The 20,930-nt window shown below is 35.4% G+C and overlaps 1 protein-coding gene across 1 annotated transcript in view; it reads right to left on the minus strand.

The window, feature by feature from the left end:
- Positions 1-20,930, minus strand: part of LOC126742080 (putative tRNA pseudouridine synthase Pus10) — a 43,421-nt gene that overhangs the window by 14,393 nt on the left and 8,098 nt on the right. The window contains exons 3-4 of the mRNA XM_050448616.1: positions 17,711-17,856; positions 17,338-17,654 (exon numbers count right to left, since the gene is read on the minus strand). Of these exons, the coding sequence (XP_050304573.1) occupies positions 17,338-17,654; positions 17,711-17,856 (463 nt within the window). The remainder of the gene's footprint in view (positions 1-17,337; positions 17,655-17,710; positions 17,857-20,930) is intronic.

A 20,930-nucleotide genomic window follows, 5' to 3' on the forward strand; every position in this document is an offset into this window, starting at 1 on the left:
TAATAAAAGAACATAAAAAAGAAATATATAAATGTAATAAACACTATAAGAAAACAATCTTATAACAAAATAACATTTTTACAAGAGATGTTCAAAATGGCCACCATCTTCTCTGATACAAAATCGGCACATCTTTGTAACGCTTTGAAATGCTAAATGAATTGCGTCTTGAAATTCTATTAAATTCCTGCTTCTCCTTTATCAATTTATGAGGAATTTGCCTCTACATCCATGGATCTTGTGAGATGAACACTCAGTAGTTGAGATATTCTATTGTGCAGTGATTTTAATCTGCCACATGTGGTATGCAGGAACTCTGTGAACGGAATGCGTGTGAGCGAGCTGAGTCTATATCATATGCAAATGTGCTATGTAGTTGTTGTAGCTATCTTAATCTTAAGCAGGTGAATGGCTGGCCAAATTTGTTTGGTACATTTCTTGATCTGTTTTTCTCAAGTTTGTCAAATGTTCAAGTCATATATGCCACTGAAATTTTATCACCGGCATCTAACCACCATCCTGCAGTTTATGAAATAAGTATTCCTATTAATTGTGATTTAAATCTCAAGTTTGATGTTTATTATTATGATTTTGTAAACTGTGATTTTGTTGCCATTACCTTGCTAGCATGAATTGGGATACTGCTTTTAATCAGAAATATATTAATAAATGCATTGATATTTTTTACAATGCTCTCTATTTTGCTATTGAGTTTTGTTCCAATTAAACATTTTAAATCATCTAATTTTCCCACTTAGTTTAGTAGAAAATTACAGAAAATTTATTCTTATTATTCAAAAAAAGATTGCTCACACAAAATTCAAGAATAGTAAGGATCCCATGGATTATGTTCATTTTTCAAATTTGAGGAATAAATGTAAAACTCTTCGTGATGAATGTTTTAAGTCATATATTGAAAGATTAAATACTAAAATTTCTCATGATCCTTCTTCATTTTGAAAACACATCAATAGATTGTGTAGGTCTGATTCATATCCTAATAGCATGCATATGGAGCCGAGGTTGCAGGTAATGGTCAAGATATTGTAAACTTGTTTGCTAGGTATTTTTAAACTACATACAGGCAACCTATCAGCAAAGCTCCTGACTATAAGTTTGATTACAGTCTGGATTTAAATCGCATCTCTTTTTCTTTGTTGCGACATATTTGATGAAATCTTACTTCCAAATTCTTAACAAAAATTCTTTTGGCCCTGATGGTATCCCATCTGTTTTTCTTAAAAACTCTGTGTGTAGTCTGAGTAAGCCTCTGCAATGTAAGCTTTTTAACACCAATTCATAAAAATGGAGATAGAACTGATATTTCTAACTATAGAGGTGTGTGTATTCAGTCTGTAGTTCCTAGGCTGTTTAACAGGTTGTTTCTGTGCGATTTTCTAGGTACTGTAGGCGATTGCTTAGTCATCATCAGCATGGGAACGACGGACTCTCTCGTTTTTGACTTTCTGACGACGCAAGCAATGGCGTCATACTATTTAATTTAATAATTTATACTGTACTTATTACTGTGCTTGGCAAATAAATGTTGTTTGTTAATTAACGTGAAATGCAAATAATCTGAACGCCACACACTACATTTTATGGTCCTTCGTCGCTGGATTTGACTCCTGAACGGAATTTTACTGCATTTTAACATTCGTACGGGACTTTCAACGAGGCTTTTACCGCATTTATTTGTGGCTTGAACTGGAAGAAACGCCGACCGCCGACCCAATCGACACAAGTTTGGATATTTTGCCTTTTTGACGACGGGAACAACAAGACCGTCTTCTCAGGGAAGACCGATTGGTTTTGCTTATTTCACTACAGGTTAGTGCGTTCCTTTCTCACTTTCTTTCCTTTACTTTTACAGGCCTCTGTTTGATTTATTTGTTTATTTTTTTTAATAAACTTAAACTGCTTTGTATTTGTGTTACTTTATGGTGGTTACTTTGATGGTACTTTACATTGATTTACAAACGATTTCGTGATATTTGATGCTACTTTGGTGATAAAATTAATACCTTTAACTGACATTTGTTTACGTTGCAATATATTACACATTTTGCTGGTATACTATACCTATTTACACTCATTTCTTTTGGTATTTCACACTCCCTTTGATGGTGATTTCTACTATTTACATTTTATTAAATTTTGACATTTAATATACCTACTTTATTAGATATGTTACACATTTTTGGTGTTACTTACGTAGGTTTGATAACTTTACATGCATTTTAATTAAGTGTTCTGAGAAACCTATTTAATTGCATTGTTTTATTACTTTGCCTCTATTTTGAACAATTTCTTTGAAACTACTTGTATATTTGTATTATTAACTATTTGAGATGGCTGACGCAAGAAATAAAAGAAAGGCTACTAAAGCTGCTCTTACACGGTTTGAAAACTATTTTCAAGCTATTAAGTCAAACAGAAATCTTTCTCAAACTGATTTGGTGGAACTCAAAATGCGTGCGCAAAAAGCTGATCAATTGTTGGAAGATTTTAACGCTGCCCAGTTAAAGATTGCCGCTACGGAGACTGATACTGATTTTGATGAATATGGCAGTGAGTCTGAACAATTTGAAAATAAATTCTACCGCATAACATCTGAAGCGAGCAAATTTTTAATTGACCAGATGCAGCCGCAGGTTTTAACTCCAAACGTGGAAACTAATTTAGCATCTAATTCTAATGATGATTTAGCCAACATTAGACAGCCTCCAATAAACCTTCCAACGTTTGACGGTTCATATGACCAATGGTTGTTTTTTAGAGACACTTTCAATTCTTTAATACATAGCAATTTCAAACTGACACCAGCCAAAAAATTTCATTACTTGCGCCTCTCTCTAAAGGGTGTGACTATCTCATCACTTGAAATCTCTGACGCCAATTATGATGTAGCCTGGAACATCTTAAATGAGAGATTCGAAAACAAACAGATTTTAGTCAGCAACCATGTAACGGCTATTTTTAATTTGCCATCTTTATCACGTGAATCTGGACGTGGCCTTAGAGTCATACTTGACGGCTTACAGAAGCACATGGGCGCCTTGACAGTTGTAAAGATGCCAACAGAACATTGGGATGCCTTAATCTGTCATATTGTGACAGGTAAATTTGACAATGTGACTAGAAGAGCTTGGGATTCCAAAACCTTTATTGAAGAACTCCCTACTTACAAGGAACTTATAGATTTTTTAAAAGACAGATGCCGAATTTTAGAGTCTTTCGAAAACAGCTCTTTAAGAAACGCTTCAAACAAAATCGAAAGGCCTCGCCAATCACACCCCAACTTTCACAAAAATACTTCTCAATCCTTTGTCGCTACTAACAGTAATAAAAAATGCACGTTTTGTCAAAAAGAACATCTCATCAACACATGTCCTCAGTTTTTACAAATTTCTGCTATTAAAAAATCAAATAATGCTAAACAAATGAAGTTATGTATTAACTGCCTTTCTATAGGCCACGCAACTAATAACTGTAGGTCGTCTGGATGCAGAAAATGTGGAAAATTCCACCATACCCTTCTACATTTCAAGGGAACCGATTCTGGGACTGCACAAACCAATAATAATAACACATCTACCTCTTCTTATTCCAACAGCACTGAGACTGACTTGAAAGACGTAGCCACAACCTCTTTGTCTACACATGTGATGCACATTCCTCTTTATACTCACCTTGTAGTTTAGTGGTAAATGAAAAACGTAATTCAAACACTGTATTATTATCCACTGCTATCATCAAAGTTTTTGACACTACAGATAAGTCACACTTGTGTAGAGTACTCCTAGACAGTGGAAGCCAATCCAATTTCATTTCAGAAAGACTTTGCAACTTGTTACAACTTCCTATTGAAAATATTAAACATTCTATCACTGGTATCAGTCAGAAAATTGAAACCATAAATTCTAGAGTTTTTGCTAAAGTCCAATCCAATTTTTCTAACTTTGAGGCGAACATATCGTGTCTTCTACTTAAATCTATAACTGGAAATATTCCAGCTATATCCTTTGACTCCATGTTAAATATTAGGGTTCAAGCAGAATAAATCAGAACACTTCCAATAAACCAGACAAAAAATGTATTTCAAATAAACTTAAACTACGCGTTACAAAGAATGAAAAACGGAATCGAAAGACTTAAGAGCAATGCTATTGCTTCGCTGAAGTCTCTCTGTCTACTCCTTAACTCACTATCTAAATTACCGAAAAGAGAAAGGCGACCCTTATTTCGCCTAACGAAATGCCAGATGGTCTCGCATATGGAAACACTTAACAAAACAAACAAAAATAAAGGTCTTTTCCGTTCTTAGAATCCAATAAGCTTAAGGACCAGTAAAGTGCCAATAAATTTTAAAAACATTCAAAATACCTAAATGGTCATAAAATTCAACACTCCCACTTAATTTGAATGTTATCAATTACAACAAATTTAATTTACACCGTAAATTACAGAACTGCTGCTTAGCTATAGCTTTTGTAAAAATATCGGCTAACTGTTCTTTGGTCTCTATATATTCTAACTCTATTTGCTTATTATTAATTAGATCACGAACAAAGTGATACCTAACATCAATATGCTTCGATCGTTTATGATATTCGGAATTAGAACCTAACCTAATAGCTGCCTGGTTGTCAACAAACAATTTTACTGTTTTAGTTGTAATTTTAAGCTCATTTAAAAAACAATGCAACCAAACAGCTTCTTTTGCACAATGAGAGAGCGCTATATACTCAGACTCAGCAGTGGAAAGTGAAACAGCATTTTGTCTCTGACTTGACCAAGATATAGGAGCGCCATTAAACATAAAAACAAAGCCACTTCTTGATCTTCGCGTTTCTATGCAGCCTGCATAGTCAGCGTCAGTAAAACCTTGCAGAGTCAAACTCCCACTATTTCCAAAAACTATACCCAAGCTTAATGTACCCTTTAAGTAACGCAAAATTTTCTTAACATATTCCCAGTGCACTTGCTCATAAGAATCTAGAAACATGCTTGCATAATTTACCGCGAATTCTATGTCTGGGCGAGTAACCCTAGCTGCAAATAATAATGACCCTACTGCTTCCCGATAAGGTATATTGTCTTTCGACCTACCACTGCCTTGTCCTTTCTTAAGGTAATTACCTGGTTCTACTGGTATATGCGATACTTTTGCATCTCTCATGTTAAACCTATCTAATAACTTATTAACATAGCTTGATTGACTTATCTTTAATAAACGCTTATTTCGGTCGCGCAATATCTCTAGCCCTACAAAGTCATTTGCCTCATCTACCGTTATTTTAAAATTATCTTTTAAATAGGTCAAAACTGTATCGATCGCATTCATACTTTCGCAAACTAATAATCCATCATCTACGTACAAAGCTAAATATACAGTGTGATTACTTACATAGCCTAGGAAAACGCACTTGTCACTTTCGATGTTTTGAAAATTAAACTTATTCAAAAAACTCACGAACTTCTCGTTCCAGCATCGAGGCGACTGCTTCAAACCATATAAACTGCGATGCAATCTGTACACAGCGTCGGGGTTGGCTTCGTCTATGAGACCAGGGGGCTGCTGTAGGTAGATCTCCTCCTGAAGTTCGCCATATAAAAACGCTGTTTTTACATCGAACTTCATCAGCTCGTAGTCCCTCTCGGCTGCCATTGCTAAAAGTAACCTAATCGACTCGTACCTAACTACCGGAGCATAGGTGTCAGCGTAGTTGATTCCCTCGCGTTGCGAGTAGCCTTTCGCAACAAGTCGTGCTTTGTATCTTTTAGCAGTACCTGCGGGATCTGTTTTTATTGCATAGACCCATTTACAGCCGATTTTCCGTTTCCCTTCGGGTAATGAACACATGCTCCAGGTTTTGCTTTCTTCCAGTGCCTGGATCTCCTCGTTCATAGCTCGTTGCCATAAATTAGCTTGATTACTTGTTATGGCTTCATTGTACGTAATGGGCACATTCTCGGCGTAATAAGCAACTGGTATCAGGCAACTGATATCAGGGGCTTTCAGAGTTGTTCTATCACGGAGTCTCCGCTCTTCGTGATTATCGTGCGCTAGCTGTTGCTGTGGCTGTGGTTGCGGCAGCTCTTGGACATTCACAATGGCTTCCTCTGGCTCCTCCTCCAAGCTAAAATCTAGGTTAGAAACAAAACTGCTAGTTTTACGATCGCCTTGATAATAAAGTGCCTTATTTTCATTAAAATCTACATCGCTGCTTATGTAGACTTTGCTTGTTGCACTGTCCCATAATCGGTAATTAGTAGAGTCACCATCATAACCAATAAAAATTACCTTTTTGCTTTTAGGGTCCATTTTATGGCGCTTTTCTTTCGGGATGTTTATGAATGCCTCAGACCCAAATACTCGAAGATGATTTATTTGGGGTTTACGACCGAACCATTTCTCGAAAGGGGTTTCCTTTTCAGCCGAATTCAAAACTATTCTATTTAAAATATAACACGCGGTGTTAATTGCTTCCGGCCAAAGATTACTAGGGACCTGCTTTCCCAAAAGAATTGACCTGGCACTTTCTACAATTGTCCTAATTTCACGCTCGGCCCGACCGTTTTGTTCATGAATATAGGGTGAAGACAGTTCATGCACAATACCTTTGCTAGTTAGGTAATTCTTAAATTCGTTTGACCTATATTCTGTCCCATTATCACTTCGCAACACTTTTATATTTTTCCCGAGCTGCGTTGACACAAAAGCTTCAAATTCGCGGAATTTGCTGAACACTTCAGATTTGTGTCGCAAAAAATATACTTTACGAAAACTGGTGCACTCGTCTTTAAATATCAAAAAGTACCTAGATCCGCGTGGCGAATCGACATTTACCGGTCCACAAACGTCCGTGTGTACTTTTTCACCAGGCCCGTAATTACTCAGTTTTCTTTTAATACTGGGATGGGACTTACGAGACTGCTTACCGACGACACAGGCCTCACAGAAAATATCGGTTTCATCAGTTTTGATATCACACACGTTGAGCTCCTTGCACGTATTTTTCACCGCACGCATATTTGCGTGTACCATACGCTCATGCCAGAGCTTCGCTTGGTTCAATGAAGTGACAGCACTATATGCTTGAGCGGGATCACACGTAGCCGGCATTTTTACTGTAAAATGCATACGGTACAATGTCTTGTAACGCACACCTAAAGCAGTTACTTTTCCGGCACTATCCCGAACTTCACATTTTTCCTTGAACGCGTGGAAAGAATAGTTCTTGTTGCTTATCACTCCGATTGAAAAGAGGTTGCGTTTTAACCCTGGTACAAGCAAGACATTCTGAAGCTCCCGTGTCTGAACTCTGCCGAATAGCAGCTCTTGAATGACAACTGTACCTTTACCAGTAGCTGCTAATATTTCGTCATCTGCCACTTTGACGAAATGCTCACTAGTAACATCCTCAAGCTTCGTGAAGTAGTCCCTTCGGTACGTCATGTGCATGCTGGCACCGGAGTCAGCAATCCACACATCACTGTCTTCATCTGTGGTGTGTGAATAAAGAGCCACGACGTCGCACATAAAAGCTGATGCTGTGGGCCCGTCCCTGTTGTCGTGTACTCCTTTCTTTTTGGGACACTCCCGCACCCAATGACCTTTTTCTTTACAAAAAGCACATTTGGTTCTTTTCTTTAAATCTTGGATGTTTTGTCTGCTGTTTTTTTTATGCTGACTACGTTGTCCATTTATGGAAGCTTTTTGTACTTGAAGTGCAAGTGCTGAAACATTCACTTCGTTTTCGAAAAACCGCTTATCCTCTTTAATAAGACGAGCAATTAAGTTTGCCTTTTTCTTTTCGGCCTCGGGCGTGCAATCCCAAGCCATTCTGAACAAAGAAAACCTGCTAGGCAAACTGCTTAATATCTTAGATATAATTGCTGTATCAGAAGGTTTTTCGCCTGCATCTTCAAGCTTCTTGCAAATGCTTTCTAGCTTTTCTATCTGAATAGCAACTGACTCACCTTCGTTCATGCGAAATGCGTAAAAATGCTCCCATGCACTTTGTTTTGCATCTATGCTTGTGTCACCATAAAGAATCTGCAATTTTTCCCAAATTTGCTGGGGCTTACTGCAATTAATTAAATTTGGGTGCAAATTCTTATCCACTGAGCTTAGTAGAATCACCGCAGCTTGCGACGACTTTTTCATCCATATTTTCCACTCATCAGCTTTCGTTGCTTGGTTGGGTTCTGTTTCGGTGCCATTCACAAAACCTGTAAGCTCCTTTGCTTGTAAAAGGAACGTTATTCCAAACTTCCACATGGAGTAATTTGAGCCGTCCAGTTTTGTGAGTTCTAAAATTTCCTTGTCAGCCATGATAAGTGAAAAGTTAGTCCAAAACACCCGAAAATAACGAAAACTTCAAACACGCGCGGTCGCGACCGTTTTAATCAAAAAACAACTTTTATTGGTTTGCGCAGTGGAAGCGTGCTGGGCCCATAACCTGTTAAATATTAGGGTTCAAGCAGAATAAATCAGAACACTTCCAATAAACCAGACAAAAAATGTATTTCAAATAAACTTAAACTACGCGTTACAAAGAATGAAAAACGGAATCGAAAGACTTAAGAGCAATGCTATTGCTTCGCTGAAGTCTCTCTGTCTACTCCTTAACTCACTATCTAAATTACCGAAAAGAGAAAGGCGACCCTTATTTCGCCTAACGAAATGCCAGATGGTCTCGCATATGGAAACACTTAACAAAACAAACAAAAATAAAGGTCTTTTCCGTTCTTAGAATCCAATAAGCTTAAGGACCAGTAAAGTGCCAATAAATTTTAAAAACATTCAAAATACCTAAATGGTCATAAAATTCAACACTCCAGTATATTGCATATTCCCAAAAATATTGCATTGGCTGACCCCGATTTCAGCTCTGCAAAACCTATTGACTTACTGCTCGGAGTCAATAGGTATTTTCTGGGAACTGATCCATATTGGTCAAATAAAATTGGGTCGAGGACTTCCAATTTTGCAAAAGACACATTTTGGATGGATTATTTCTGGTCCTTTACAAACTAATCTTAGTTCAATCCTTTGCTCAAAGACACAGTGCTTTTTTACTTCAATTACGACTTCAATTGACAATCAGCTAACTAAATTTTGGGAGGTAGAGGAATTTCCTAAAACTAAATACTTATCACCAGAGGAAACCTTTTGCGAGGAACATTTCTCTCAGCACACTTCTAGAGCCCCTGATGGTAAATTTGTAGTACATCTTCCACTTAAGGACTCCATTGATCGTCTTGGGGACTCGAAGTTGACAGCTACAAGTCGTTTTTTAAATCTTGAAGGGAAACTGAATAAAAGCCCTGATTTAAAACGTACTTATCAAGATTTTATAACAGAATATGAAGAACTCGGTCACATGACCTATCTGAGAATCAAAATGATACTTCTGGGTATTTTTTATCGCACCACTGTGTGCTTAAACTAAGCTCCACTACAACTAAACTACGGGTCGTTTTCTATGCTTCCTTTAAATCTGACTCAGGTTTTTCTTTAAACGATTTACTTATGGTCGGACCTAACGTCCAAAACAGTCTTTTCTCAATTCTCTTACGGTATGGTATATATCCTGTAGTTCTCAGGGGTGACATTGAAAAAATGTATCGACAGGTCTATGTAGCCCCTGAATATCGTAAGCTTCAGAGAATTCTTTGGCGTTCTAATATTAATGAGCCGATTTTAACTTAAAATTTGTCCACCGTTACATACGGTACAGCCTCTGCTGCATTTCTGGCTACTAGATCTTTGCAGGAAGTAGGTAAAATACATGCTAAAGACTGTCCAAAGATTTCTAACATAATACAGCGTGATTTTTACGTTGATGACCTTTTAACCGGCGCACAAACAGTCGATAAACTTAGGCAAATTAAAGAAGACATCCATGATCTTCTTCTAAGTATGGATTTCCACTTAGAAAATGGGCTTCAAATGAGCCAACCTTAACTTCTGATTCCTCAATACATTCGATTTCTTTTGATACAGATATTCCTTCTAAAACCTTGGGCCTTTTATGGAATCACATTTCTGACACGCTAGAATATAAAATAGGTCCTATTAAATCTAGCACTCGCGTAACAAAACGTACAATTTTATCATCAATTTCTCAGATTTTTGACCCTCTTGGTCTACTTTCTCCTGTCACAATCTCGGCAAAAATCATCTTGCAACAGCTGTGGAAGCTTAAAATATCATGGGATGAATCGATTCCAATGGATCTTTTCACAATCTGGTCATCTTACAGGACACAACTTGTGGAATTGAATAATCTTAAAATACCAAGACTAGCCAGGAGAGCCAGGTTATGGTGCCTGCGTGTACCTTTGTTCAAAGGATTCGTTAGGCAATTTTTCGTCTAAACTACTCTGTGCAAAAACTAGAGTCTCTCCACTTAAAGAATTGACTATTCCTAGGCTCGAGCTTTGTGCAGCATTACTCTTAGCAGAACTAGCTAAAACTGTGTTAGCTTCAATACCCTCTACTTTGGACTCTAAGCACTACTGTGACTCTAGTGTGACTCTACAATAGTACTTGCCTGGATTAGATCATCTCCTCATCGTCTAAAGACATTTATTGCTAATCGAATAGCTCAAATTCAATCCATAACTAATATTGATGAATGGAGATATATTATAACCGCAGACAATCCAGCCGATCTACTTACTAGAGGAATTCCACCTTTTAAGCTTATTAAATTCGACTTTATGGTTTCATGGACCTCCTTGGCTGACTGAAGATGAGTGGCCAACCGACATAGTAGATTTATCAAATATTGATACTCCTGAATTACGAAATGTCACTTCTTTTCATGTGTCCATCGAAAAACATATCAATAATGACTTACTTACTTTAATTGACAAATTTTCTAATCTAACTAAACTGCTTCGTACTTTTGCCTTTGTGCTACGCTTTAAAAACATCCTTAAATTAAAATCTAAATCTGACTTTTTTAATAGAGAGCTTTCAACTCTGGAAAATTGAGAATTCTTTGAATACACTTGTCAGCTTGGTACAAGCTTCGACATTTTCTGAAGAATTTAAAGCACTGAAGAATAATAATAAGGTCTCTAATAAATCCAAACTTCTTACCTTGAATCCCTTCTTTGACCACACTCTTAATCTTATTCGAGTTGGGGGTCGTTTGCAACAATCTAATTATGAATATCAAAAGAAACACCCTATAGTTTTAACCCCTAAACATAGACTTTCACTTTTGATCGCACATTCTGAACATATTAAGCTACTTCATGCTGGTCCACAACTTACATTGGCATCACTTCGTGAAAGCTTCTGGCCAATCAATGGCAGGAACTTAATTAAAAAGGTTTACCATGACTGTTTAACTTGTTTTCGCTTTGTTGCAAAATCGACAAAGTACCTTATGGGTAATTTACCCAAGACACGAACTACACCCTCTAGACCCTTTTCTGTGTCCGGTGTTGACTACGCAGTGCCCTTCTCCCTTAGGGATCGCAAAGGACGTAATTTTAGAACTAACAAGGCATACATAGCATTGTTTGTGTGTTTTGCTACCAAGGCTATTCACCTAGAGCTAGTAAGTGATCTTACTAGCGAATGTTTCTTAGCCGCTTTATACAGATTCATGTCACGAAGAGGCAAGTGCATACAAATTTATTCTGATCAAGGGACAACATTCGTGGGTGCATTAAATGAATTAAATGCGTTTCTCAAAGAACACTCCTCTACTATTTCGGATAAATTAGCAAATCAAGGTATACAATGGAATTTTATACCGCCTCGCGCTCCACACTTTGGTGGGCTTTGGGAGTCCAGCGTTAAATCGGTAAAGTTTCATCTTAAGCGTGTAGTTGGTAGTTTATCATTAACTTTTGAAGATTTTTCTACAATAATTACTCAAACAGAAGCCTGTTTAAACTCCAGACCCTTATGTCCTCTTTCTGATAATCCGAATGATCCAAATCCTCTCACTCCTGCGCACTTTCTTATTGGTGAACCATTGACGACGTGCCCACAAGTCAGCGGCGGCTCGTCAGGGTAGGCAAGGTAGGCGCCGCCTACCTTATAAAATTCACTTGTAAATTTGAAAAAAATGACTATTATAATTTATATAATATAATCATTCTTTTTAATGTAATATTAAAATATCTGATAAACCTCCTAGTCTAATGTTAATACGCATGCATCAATCGCCACTTTACGTGAAACCTGAGCTAGTCTAAAGCGACTCGCCTCATAAAATCAAATGAATACGATATTATATATGGGAAGGCGATATTTCCAACCGCCTGTATTTATTGGTCTCTACGGCGGCAATCTCCCATACAAAACTTACAGCGGCCGACGTGAAACAAAATTATTCTATGCGACAAAAAGTGCACTGTTAGGCGGACAATTCGGGCGCCTTCGACCGTCTTCGTCAATTCGCTCGAAGCGCTCGTTCGTCGATCGATAAAGGGGAAAGGGCTGGTGATTTAAGAGTACGATTGTACTAAATCTAGCACAAGTGGAAAAAAATTTAGCACGCAATACAAATTCTGTTTTTTTACTTAAATGTAAAAAATATTAAGAATGTACATTTTTCATGGCAGTCTAGGTTTTTTGTTGTAAATTTTCAAGCAATGACTACGATTTTTATAACGTATTTAATTTTTAGTACAATTGGGTGAGTTTCAGTATGATAATTAAAGCACGGATGAGATGAGAAATTCAATGAAAGTTCAATGGAAAATCAATGGTGGGGACTGGGGCGGGATTTTGTGCTGTGTGGCGTCTTTGTTGCACTTATTTAAAACTACATAGGAGCAATAAAGATGGTGATGGTACTAATACTAATAATATGATAGGAGGAAAATAATTCCAGATTTTTCTTGGCGGGGTTTTGTTTTTATTCATTAACGGTTTGTGGCTGGTTTCTTTCGTTTCTTTCAGCTTTGAACGATTTTTCTGCTGTCGTACGTCGTATGGTTGCTTCTCCATTGAATTTTGAATTTGGTTTATATTAGATAAGTATAAGTATATTAGAATAATAATTGTGCTATTAAAGTTTGTAAAGGTAGTAGAGGTACGTATTAAGGGGTTGTATATTTTTGAGAATATTATAATATAGAGTAGAAAGTAGGTAATTTTTGTAGAAGTAGAGGTGCATACCTAACCTAGTTGTTTTATCCTTTTACTATTTTTTTTTAGAATGGCCAATAATCTCGCCGAAACCCCTGTGCATGATGTAATTTGTTCTTTACAAGAAACCCCATTTTCCCGCCTAAATGAAAATGATCGTAGGGAAATAATTTCAATTGGTCGCCCTACACCCCCCCTTTCAATTTTAAAACCTGACAAAAAGCAAGGCCAAGCATTCTCGCGATCCTTTAAGGCCCAGTGGTTCGAAACCCATCAATGGTTATGTGGTAGTTATTTTAAACAAAGTTTGTTTTGTTGGCCTTGTATACTTTTAGGAGGTAATAGAAATAATGTTTGGGTTTCTCAGGGTTTTTGCGATTTAAAAAATCTGTCAGCTAGCATAAAAAAACATGAATCGTCAAAGGAGCATATGAGTAGCTACCTTAGTCTAAAGCGCTTGCAAAAAAATAGTAGCACTATACAGGATGCATTAAAAATACAGTCTTCTTTGTTTTTAAAATCCTATAACGAGGATGTAAGAAAAAATAGAAATTTATTGAGCTATTTGATTGATGTCACTTGTCATCTTGCAAAACAAGAATTATCTTTTAGAGGCCACAATGAAAAATCCGATTCTTTTAACACTGGCAATTTTCGTGAAACATTTAACTTGTTAATTAAACGTGACATCGAAATGCAAAACCATTTAAAAAAAATAGGCAATAATTTTTCTGGTTTGTCTAAGACTATCCAAAACGATATAATAGGTTGTATCTCTGAACATCTTTTGGAGACAATACATAAAGAAATAAAAGAAGCATTATTTTTTTCTGTACAAGCTGATGACACTACTGACATTTTAGAAAAATCACAATGCGCTATTTCGGCCAGATATGTAAACCAATCTGGTGACATTAAAGAGAGATTTTTGGGATTTTTTGATGTAAGTCAAGATAGAACGGCAGACGCGACGTACGAAATCATTGTTTCTGTTTTAAGTCCTTTCGATTATAAGAAAAATTTAGTCGGTCAATGTTATGATGGCGCTAGCGTAATGGCTAGTTCGTTAAATGGTTTGCAAAAAAAATTAAAGACGATGCTCCATTAGCTTTATTTACACATTGCAGTGCGCACCGATTAAACTTAGTTCTACAGAATGGAGCAAAAACTATTAAAAATTGCCGAATTTTTTTTGCGAGCGTAACTTCAATTCCCGCCTTCTTCCATCAATCTGCAAAGCGAACATTTATTTTAGACTCTATAGTTGGAAAAAGGATACCGACTGCTGTAGATACCAGATGGGCTTCACGTTCAAAAATCGTTCATCTTTTAGATTCAAAATGGAATGACTTAAAAAAAGTTTTTCAAACAATTATTGACGATAAATCTTCATCATCCGAGTCAATTAACGGGGCAAAGGGATATCTTAGATTTATGAAAGGTTTAGAATTTTCTTTTTTAACTGCGGCTTACAAAAATGTATTTGATATTACGGATCCACTATTTAGTATTTTGCAAAAAAAGTCTTTAGATATAGCTTATTGTCAAAAACAGGTATTTTTAACAAAAGAGCGTCTACAGTCCTTGCGGAATGAATTAACCTTCGAATAATTTTTTGAAGAAGCAAAAATTAGAATTTCAGGCGATATGATAGATAGCGTGGATAATCCTACACCATCAAAAAGAATAAAATTATCAAATACTATCAAAGGGGATGAAAAGTCTTCTTTGCGAATTTTATTTTATGAGATTATTGATAATATTTCGACGCAAATAGATGTTCGGTTTGCAGATCTATCGCAGTTAACTTATTTTGCATTGGTTGATTCTTCTAAATTCCAAGAGCATAAGAAAAATTTTCCAACTTCTTTAGTTACAAGTGTCACCAACCTTTATAAAAATGTTTTTGACAAACAGCAACTAATTAATGAGTTAAGTGTAATTTTTCACGATGAAGAACTAACAACATTAAATGTAGAGTCGATTTTAAAACGTTTTATAGATAATGGTCTTAAAGAAATATTTCCCCAAGCTTTTACACTTTTTACGCTTATTGCTACAATACCAATCACAAGTACATCAGTTGAAAGACATTTTTCATGCCTTAAACGCATAAAAACATATTCCCGAAATAAAATAGGTAATAAGCGCTTATCATCACTTGCTTTAATTTCCATCGAAAAGGAACTCTTTTGCTCTTTACAGGGATCTGATAATTTTACAGATTTAATAATAAGTAGGTTTGCACTTTTAAAGGACAGAAGAATAAACCTTATTTATAAAAATTAGTTGGTTTACAACTAAAATAAAAAACTAAAAAAAAAAATTTAAAAATCAAAAATTAAAAACAAAATCTATGTTAAGTAGAAGAACATTATGATATCTTTTAGTTATATAGTATTCAACTTTAATCTTTTTTAGAAATAGTATTAAAAAGAAAGAAAACTACATAAGCTCAAAGGTGCATAATTAAATAACCATGCATTTTTGGTAAGTAAAAAAGATCTATGTTAATAAAAATTAATTTATTTGTATTTGTTTATAATATAAAAGAATATTTACTGCATCTTTGCATCTTATAGTAGGTATCTGTCAATAACAGTAGGTAGTGTATATATCTAAGGATTTAGTGAAATTAAATGAAATATGGATATAACACAAAAATTACGATCATAATTTAAATTCTTACAACTTTATAAAGGTGTGGTTCATTTTGTTTTTTTTGTTTCCGCATTTTTTTTTGTTGATTGAAATCTAAATTTTATTCGAAAACGTTATTTTTTTCTTAATTTTAGTAAATTATTAATGAAAAGTAGCCGTGGCACCACAATTTTTTTTTAAATCCGGAAAAAGCGGGGGGAGGGGAGCTCGGGCTACTCGGTGTGCGCACTGTTATAATAATATGTCGCCTACCTTAGATTACAGGACGCGAGCAGCCACTGCCACAAGTTGATCTACTGGGAGTAGCAGAGAACAGACTATCAAAATACCAACATAGGCAACAAATGGTGCAACATTTTTGGTCTCGTTGGGTCAAGGAATGCATTGCAGAACTCCAGATACGTACGAAATGGAAGCAGAATAACCCGCAGCTCCTGAAACTAGGCGTTCTTGTGCTCATCATTGAGGATGGATTACCACCATTAAAATGGCAAACTGGCCGAGTGGTACAAATATTTCCTGGAGGAGATGGTATTGTCCGAACAGTATTAGTGAGGACTGCTGCTGGCGAGTATAAGCGTCCAGTTACGAAGATTGCTGTCCTGCCTATTTATGATTTTTAAAGTCTGGAGGCTTTCAAGGGGGGCGATATGTCTGGTTGTCTGGTCGACAGTTATTTTTGTAAACGCTTGGCAATACCGCATCACTTCCATATCACGACGTCACCATGCGCGAGGAGAGCGCCGCGCGAGGTGTAGAAGTGGGAACGACGGACTCTCTCGTCTTGATTTTCTGACGACGCAAGCAATGGCGTCATACTATTTAATTTAATAATTTATACTGTACTTATTACTGTGTTTGGCAAATAAATGTTGTTTTTTAATTAACGTGAAATGCAAATAATCTGAACGCCACACACTACACTTGCTTATAGAGCTGAAGTTAATATTCTTCGTAATTATTACATCGACTATAATGCCAACTATCAGTGTCCAATTACGGCAAAGACGGCATTATTCTGATGCTTTAACGTTTTATAAGATCTTAAATGGTTTATATCATTGTCCTACCGTCTTGGAAGAAATTCCTTCTAACACCTGTCAAAGAAGAATCAACTCTCATATGTTTTGTTTACCCTTTCATTCGGCCAACTATGGGTTTTTTTCTCCACTGACTAGGACTTTGCGTTTCTTTAATGAAAATAATTTGGATCAATTTTCCAGCGGCTAACGGTCATTCAAATAAAAAAAAATAATCTTAGACTTTAACCTACGTTCCTTGGATAGTATTAGTTTTTAGCCTTGTTGATTGTTTTTTCAGAGGATTTATCTTGGTATATGTTTTTTTTTGTAATTCTAGTATTATATTTATATTTGTATTGTTATATTATATTTTTTAGTATTTTATATTATCTATGATTGTTTTTGTAAACTCGCTCTGCCATATATTGAAATAAATAAATAATAAATTATATTTATATAATATGCTAAGGCATATATTTTATGTCTAAACAGAATAATAAGTAGCATATTTTGCATAATACTAACCCCAAAAGACTGGAAATTACATCAAAGATAATATCCTGAATATTATTATCCACTAGACTCACTCCATCAACAACCCAAGGTGTTTGTCCCACATTCCTTTTAAATTTTAGGTATCTGCCTCCCAAATATATCGGCTGAGCGGTTACTTCTAGCTTTTCCAAGACCACCTGTTTATCGGGAATATTTGGGGGTACAGGAAAATTACTGCAAAATTCCTTATCTGATAACTTTTCCAAGAAACCCTGGATGTTTGTTTTGCTTATATAGACGTTTTTCTTCTTGTTGGTTTGTGCAAGGTTTTTCAAATTTTCAACTTCCTATAACAACTTAAACAATAAAAAATGTCTTAATAATGCTTTAATCCATGCGTTACCATAGAATCATCTTCATAGCCCAACTGTATAAGCAAACTTAAGTTTGACCTAGGATGGTATGGTTTTCCTAAGATTTTTCCTAAGAGTTGACTTGAAGCAGCTCTAAAAATTTTATGTGGTTGCTCTAATAGTATAACATCTTTATCTAAAAATATATTGAAGTTAGCCAAAGAGCGATATAAATTTACTGTTAATTGTTTAGTGAATGTCAGTTTTTTAATCACTGTGAAAAAAATATATATTTTTGTCAATAAATATTTAAGGCGCACAAACTCTTTAGATCCGTGCTAACCAATTTTACAGGAGAAGAGAAAAACTTCGGATTTCTTGTCAAGAACAAATTTTTGTGGTTTTAAATGAAAATACACATTTATGACAACTGTTTATTTAAGTTATGTTTCAGAACACTGTACCTTTGAGGAAGGATGGAAGGCGTCGGTATCCTCCCTGGTTTACCTCAGAGATCATACAGTTAATTAAAAGTAAAGAATCAGCCCACAAGAATTATAAAAGATATAATACAATCTACCATTATGATAAATTTAAAAACATACGAACTACTCTCAAAACATTAAAAACAAACGCATATAATAACTATTTACGTAATATAGAAACGAATATTTGCAGGGATAGTTCTGAGTTTTGGAGGTACATTCAAATGAGGAAGGGCGATTCTAGAATACCGGGTATTATAAGGGATGGTGCCGATGAGTTTTCGAATCCACAATCGATAGTTGATGCTTTCGCCAATTTTTTTCAGAGTGTTTACATTGAGTCTGACGCTAACAACTTTACTTCATCTACACTAAAACATTGTCAAAGTGATGTAACTTTAAATTATTTAAATGAGTCTGATATTATTTAAGCCTCCAAAAAACTTAAAAACAAGTCAACTTGCGGTACAGACTTTATTCCGAGCTTCATAGTGAAAGACTGTATTGCGGCATTGGCGAAACCATTGACTTACATTTTTAACCTCTGCATACGCACAGGTATATTTCCTTCTTGCTGGAAGATAGCGCGAGTCATACCAATTTTTAAAAAGGGCGATAAGTCGGAGCTTCGAAATTATAGACCTATATCTATTTTATGCAATTTTTCCAAGCTCTTTGAAATTTGTATTCATAAACAACTGTACAATCAAGTTAAATCTTTCATCTCTATCGATCAGCACGGGTTTGTGGAGCAGAGATCATGTGTCACAAACCTGAGCTGTCTTTCTGAATATGTGTGTCAGGCGCTTAATGCTAGAGGTCAGGTAGATGTCCTTTACATGGACTTTCAGAAGGCGTTTAATCAGGTAGATCTCAGAATTTTATTAAAAAAACTGGATTATCTGGGCTGTTCCACAGGTCTGTTAAATTTTCTTTCCTCGTATCTCAATGGGCGTAGGCAGTTTGTCGAGATCGACGGCTTTCGTTCTTCTCAATATATAGTGAAATCTGGAGTTCCCCAGGGAGCAAATTTGGGTCCTTTGTTGTTTATATTGTTTATTAACGATCTCGCATTAATCATCTCTTGTTGTAAATTGCTTTTTGCCGACGATCTGAAAATTTACACTAGAATTAACTGTTTAGCCGACTGCCAACATCTTCAAGAAGTATTAAATAGTATTAATAGCTGGTGTCAGAATAACAGACTTTTTCTTAATGTATCAAAATGTTTTCTTGTTTCCTATTGTAGAAATAAAACTTCTATACAATATGATTACCATATACAGAATCTTCCTTTAACAAGATGCCATGAAATCAAGGATTTGGGTGTAACGTTTGATGAAAATTTTGACTTTAAAAGCCACATTCAGAATATTGTACTATCATCATCCAGGTCTTTGGGGTTTATTATTAGAAATTGTCGTAATTTTAACGATACCAACGTGGTACTATTATTATATCAATCTTTTGTACGCTCAAGACTCGAGTATGCGTCACTTATATGGCATCCAATATATGAAACTGAAATCAAAAACGTTGAATATATACAACGCAGGTTTATAAAGTATTTGCACTATAGGGAAGATGGCGTTTATCCAGCCAGAGGCACTTGCCAAAATGTCATGCTTGGACGGTTCAATATGAAAACCTTACTCGATCGTCGTGTGACAACGGCTATAACTTTCTTATATAAGCTAGTAAACAACAAAATAGACTGCATTTCACTCCTAAATCAGATTTGGTACATTGTCCCAAGGATAAACTCCAGAAATTCTCGCACTTTTTATTGCAACAGAGCATTAAATAATATTTTCAAGAGAGCTCCGATTTTTTACATATGTAATTTGTTTAATACGCTTTGTAACTACAACATAGATCTATTTGTTGATACGCTATCTTCTGTGCTGAGGCTACTCAATCAATAACCTAGTATTACAACCTGTAAGTACCTGTCTAATGCTGTTTGTTATTTAGAAGTGTGGCATAAAGGTATGTTGAGTTCTTTTTTATTTTTCTTTTCTTTTTGTTTATTCTTTAAATTAGTTTTAACTGTTTTACTTTACTACTTTGTTTTTTTGCATTTAATTTTTATTCTGTTATTATTGTTTTGATTTGTATTTTTTTCTGCACTTCCTGTAAGTGGGTGACCGTTGGAAATAAAGACTTATTTATTTATTTATTTATTTATTTATTTATTTATTTATTTATTTATTTATTTATTTAAATATTTGTTACTAAGTAGTAAATTTTTGTTGTTATGGATAAAAATAATAGGGATATAACAAGTTTTGCTACCGCCCCATGGAACTAAAAAGTTTTGTTTCAGTATCTGTAGGACTTAGGGAGTTTTAAATAAGTAAAAGTTTATAATTTAAAAACAAATATTTTAATGAAACTTAAAAATTAAATTCTTAGTCCATCGTCTTCTTCCATGGGTTCCATTCCTTCTTCTTCTTCTTCTTCAACTTCTGTATGATGAAGTGATTCACTGGCGTTGTCAATTACTTTTTTATAAAATGTTAAATAAATGTTAGTTACTATTATTCACAATAAGATTCCACTTTTTTAAGTTCAATATTATTTATTTGGTAGGGTAGCTGGGGATTATTTTTTCCTAAATATAACACCACACATTTGTCCGCGTTAAGAGAAAGTAACCATTCACTGCATCACTTCCAAATAGTGTCTAGACCGGTTTGCAATTGTTGATGAGAAGTTAGGGGAACTGCATATATTTTTGTATCGTCAGCAAACATTGATACCCAACATTTTAGTTCTGAAGGTA

The sequence above is a fragment of the Anthonomus grandis genome, chromosome 11, assembly GCF_022605725.1.
Source record: "Anthonomus grandis grandis chromosome 11, icAntGran1.3, whole genome shotgun sequence".
Lineage (NCBI taxonomy): Eukaryota > Metazoa > Arthropoda > Insecta > Coleoptera > Curculionidae > Anthonomus > Anthonomus grandis.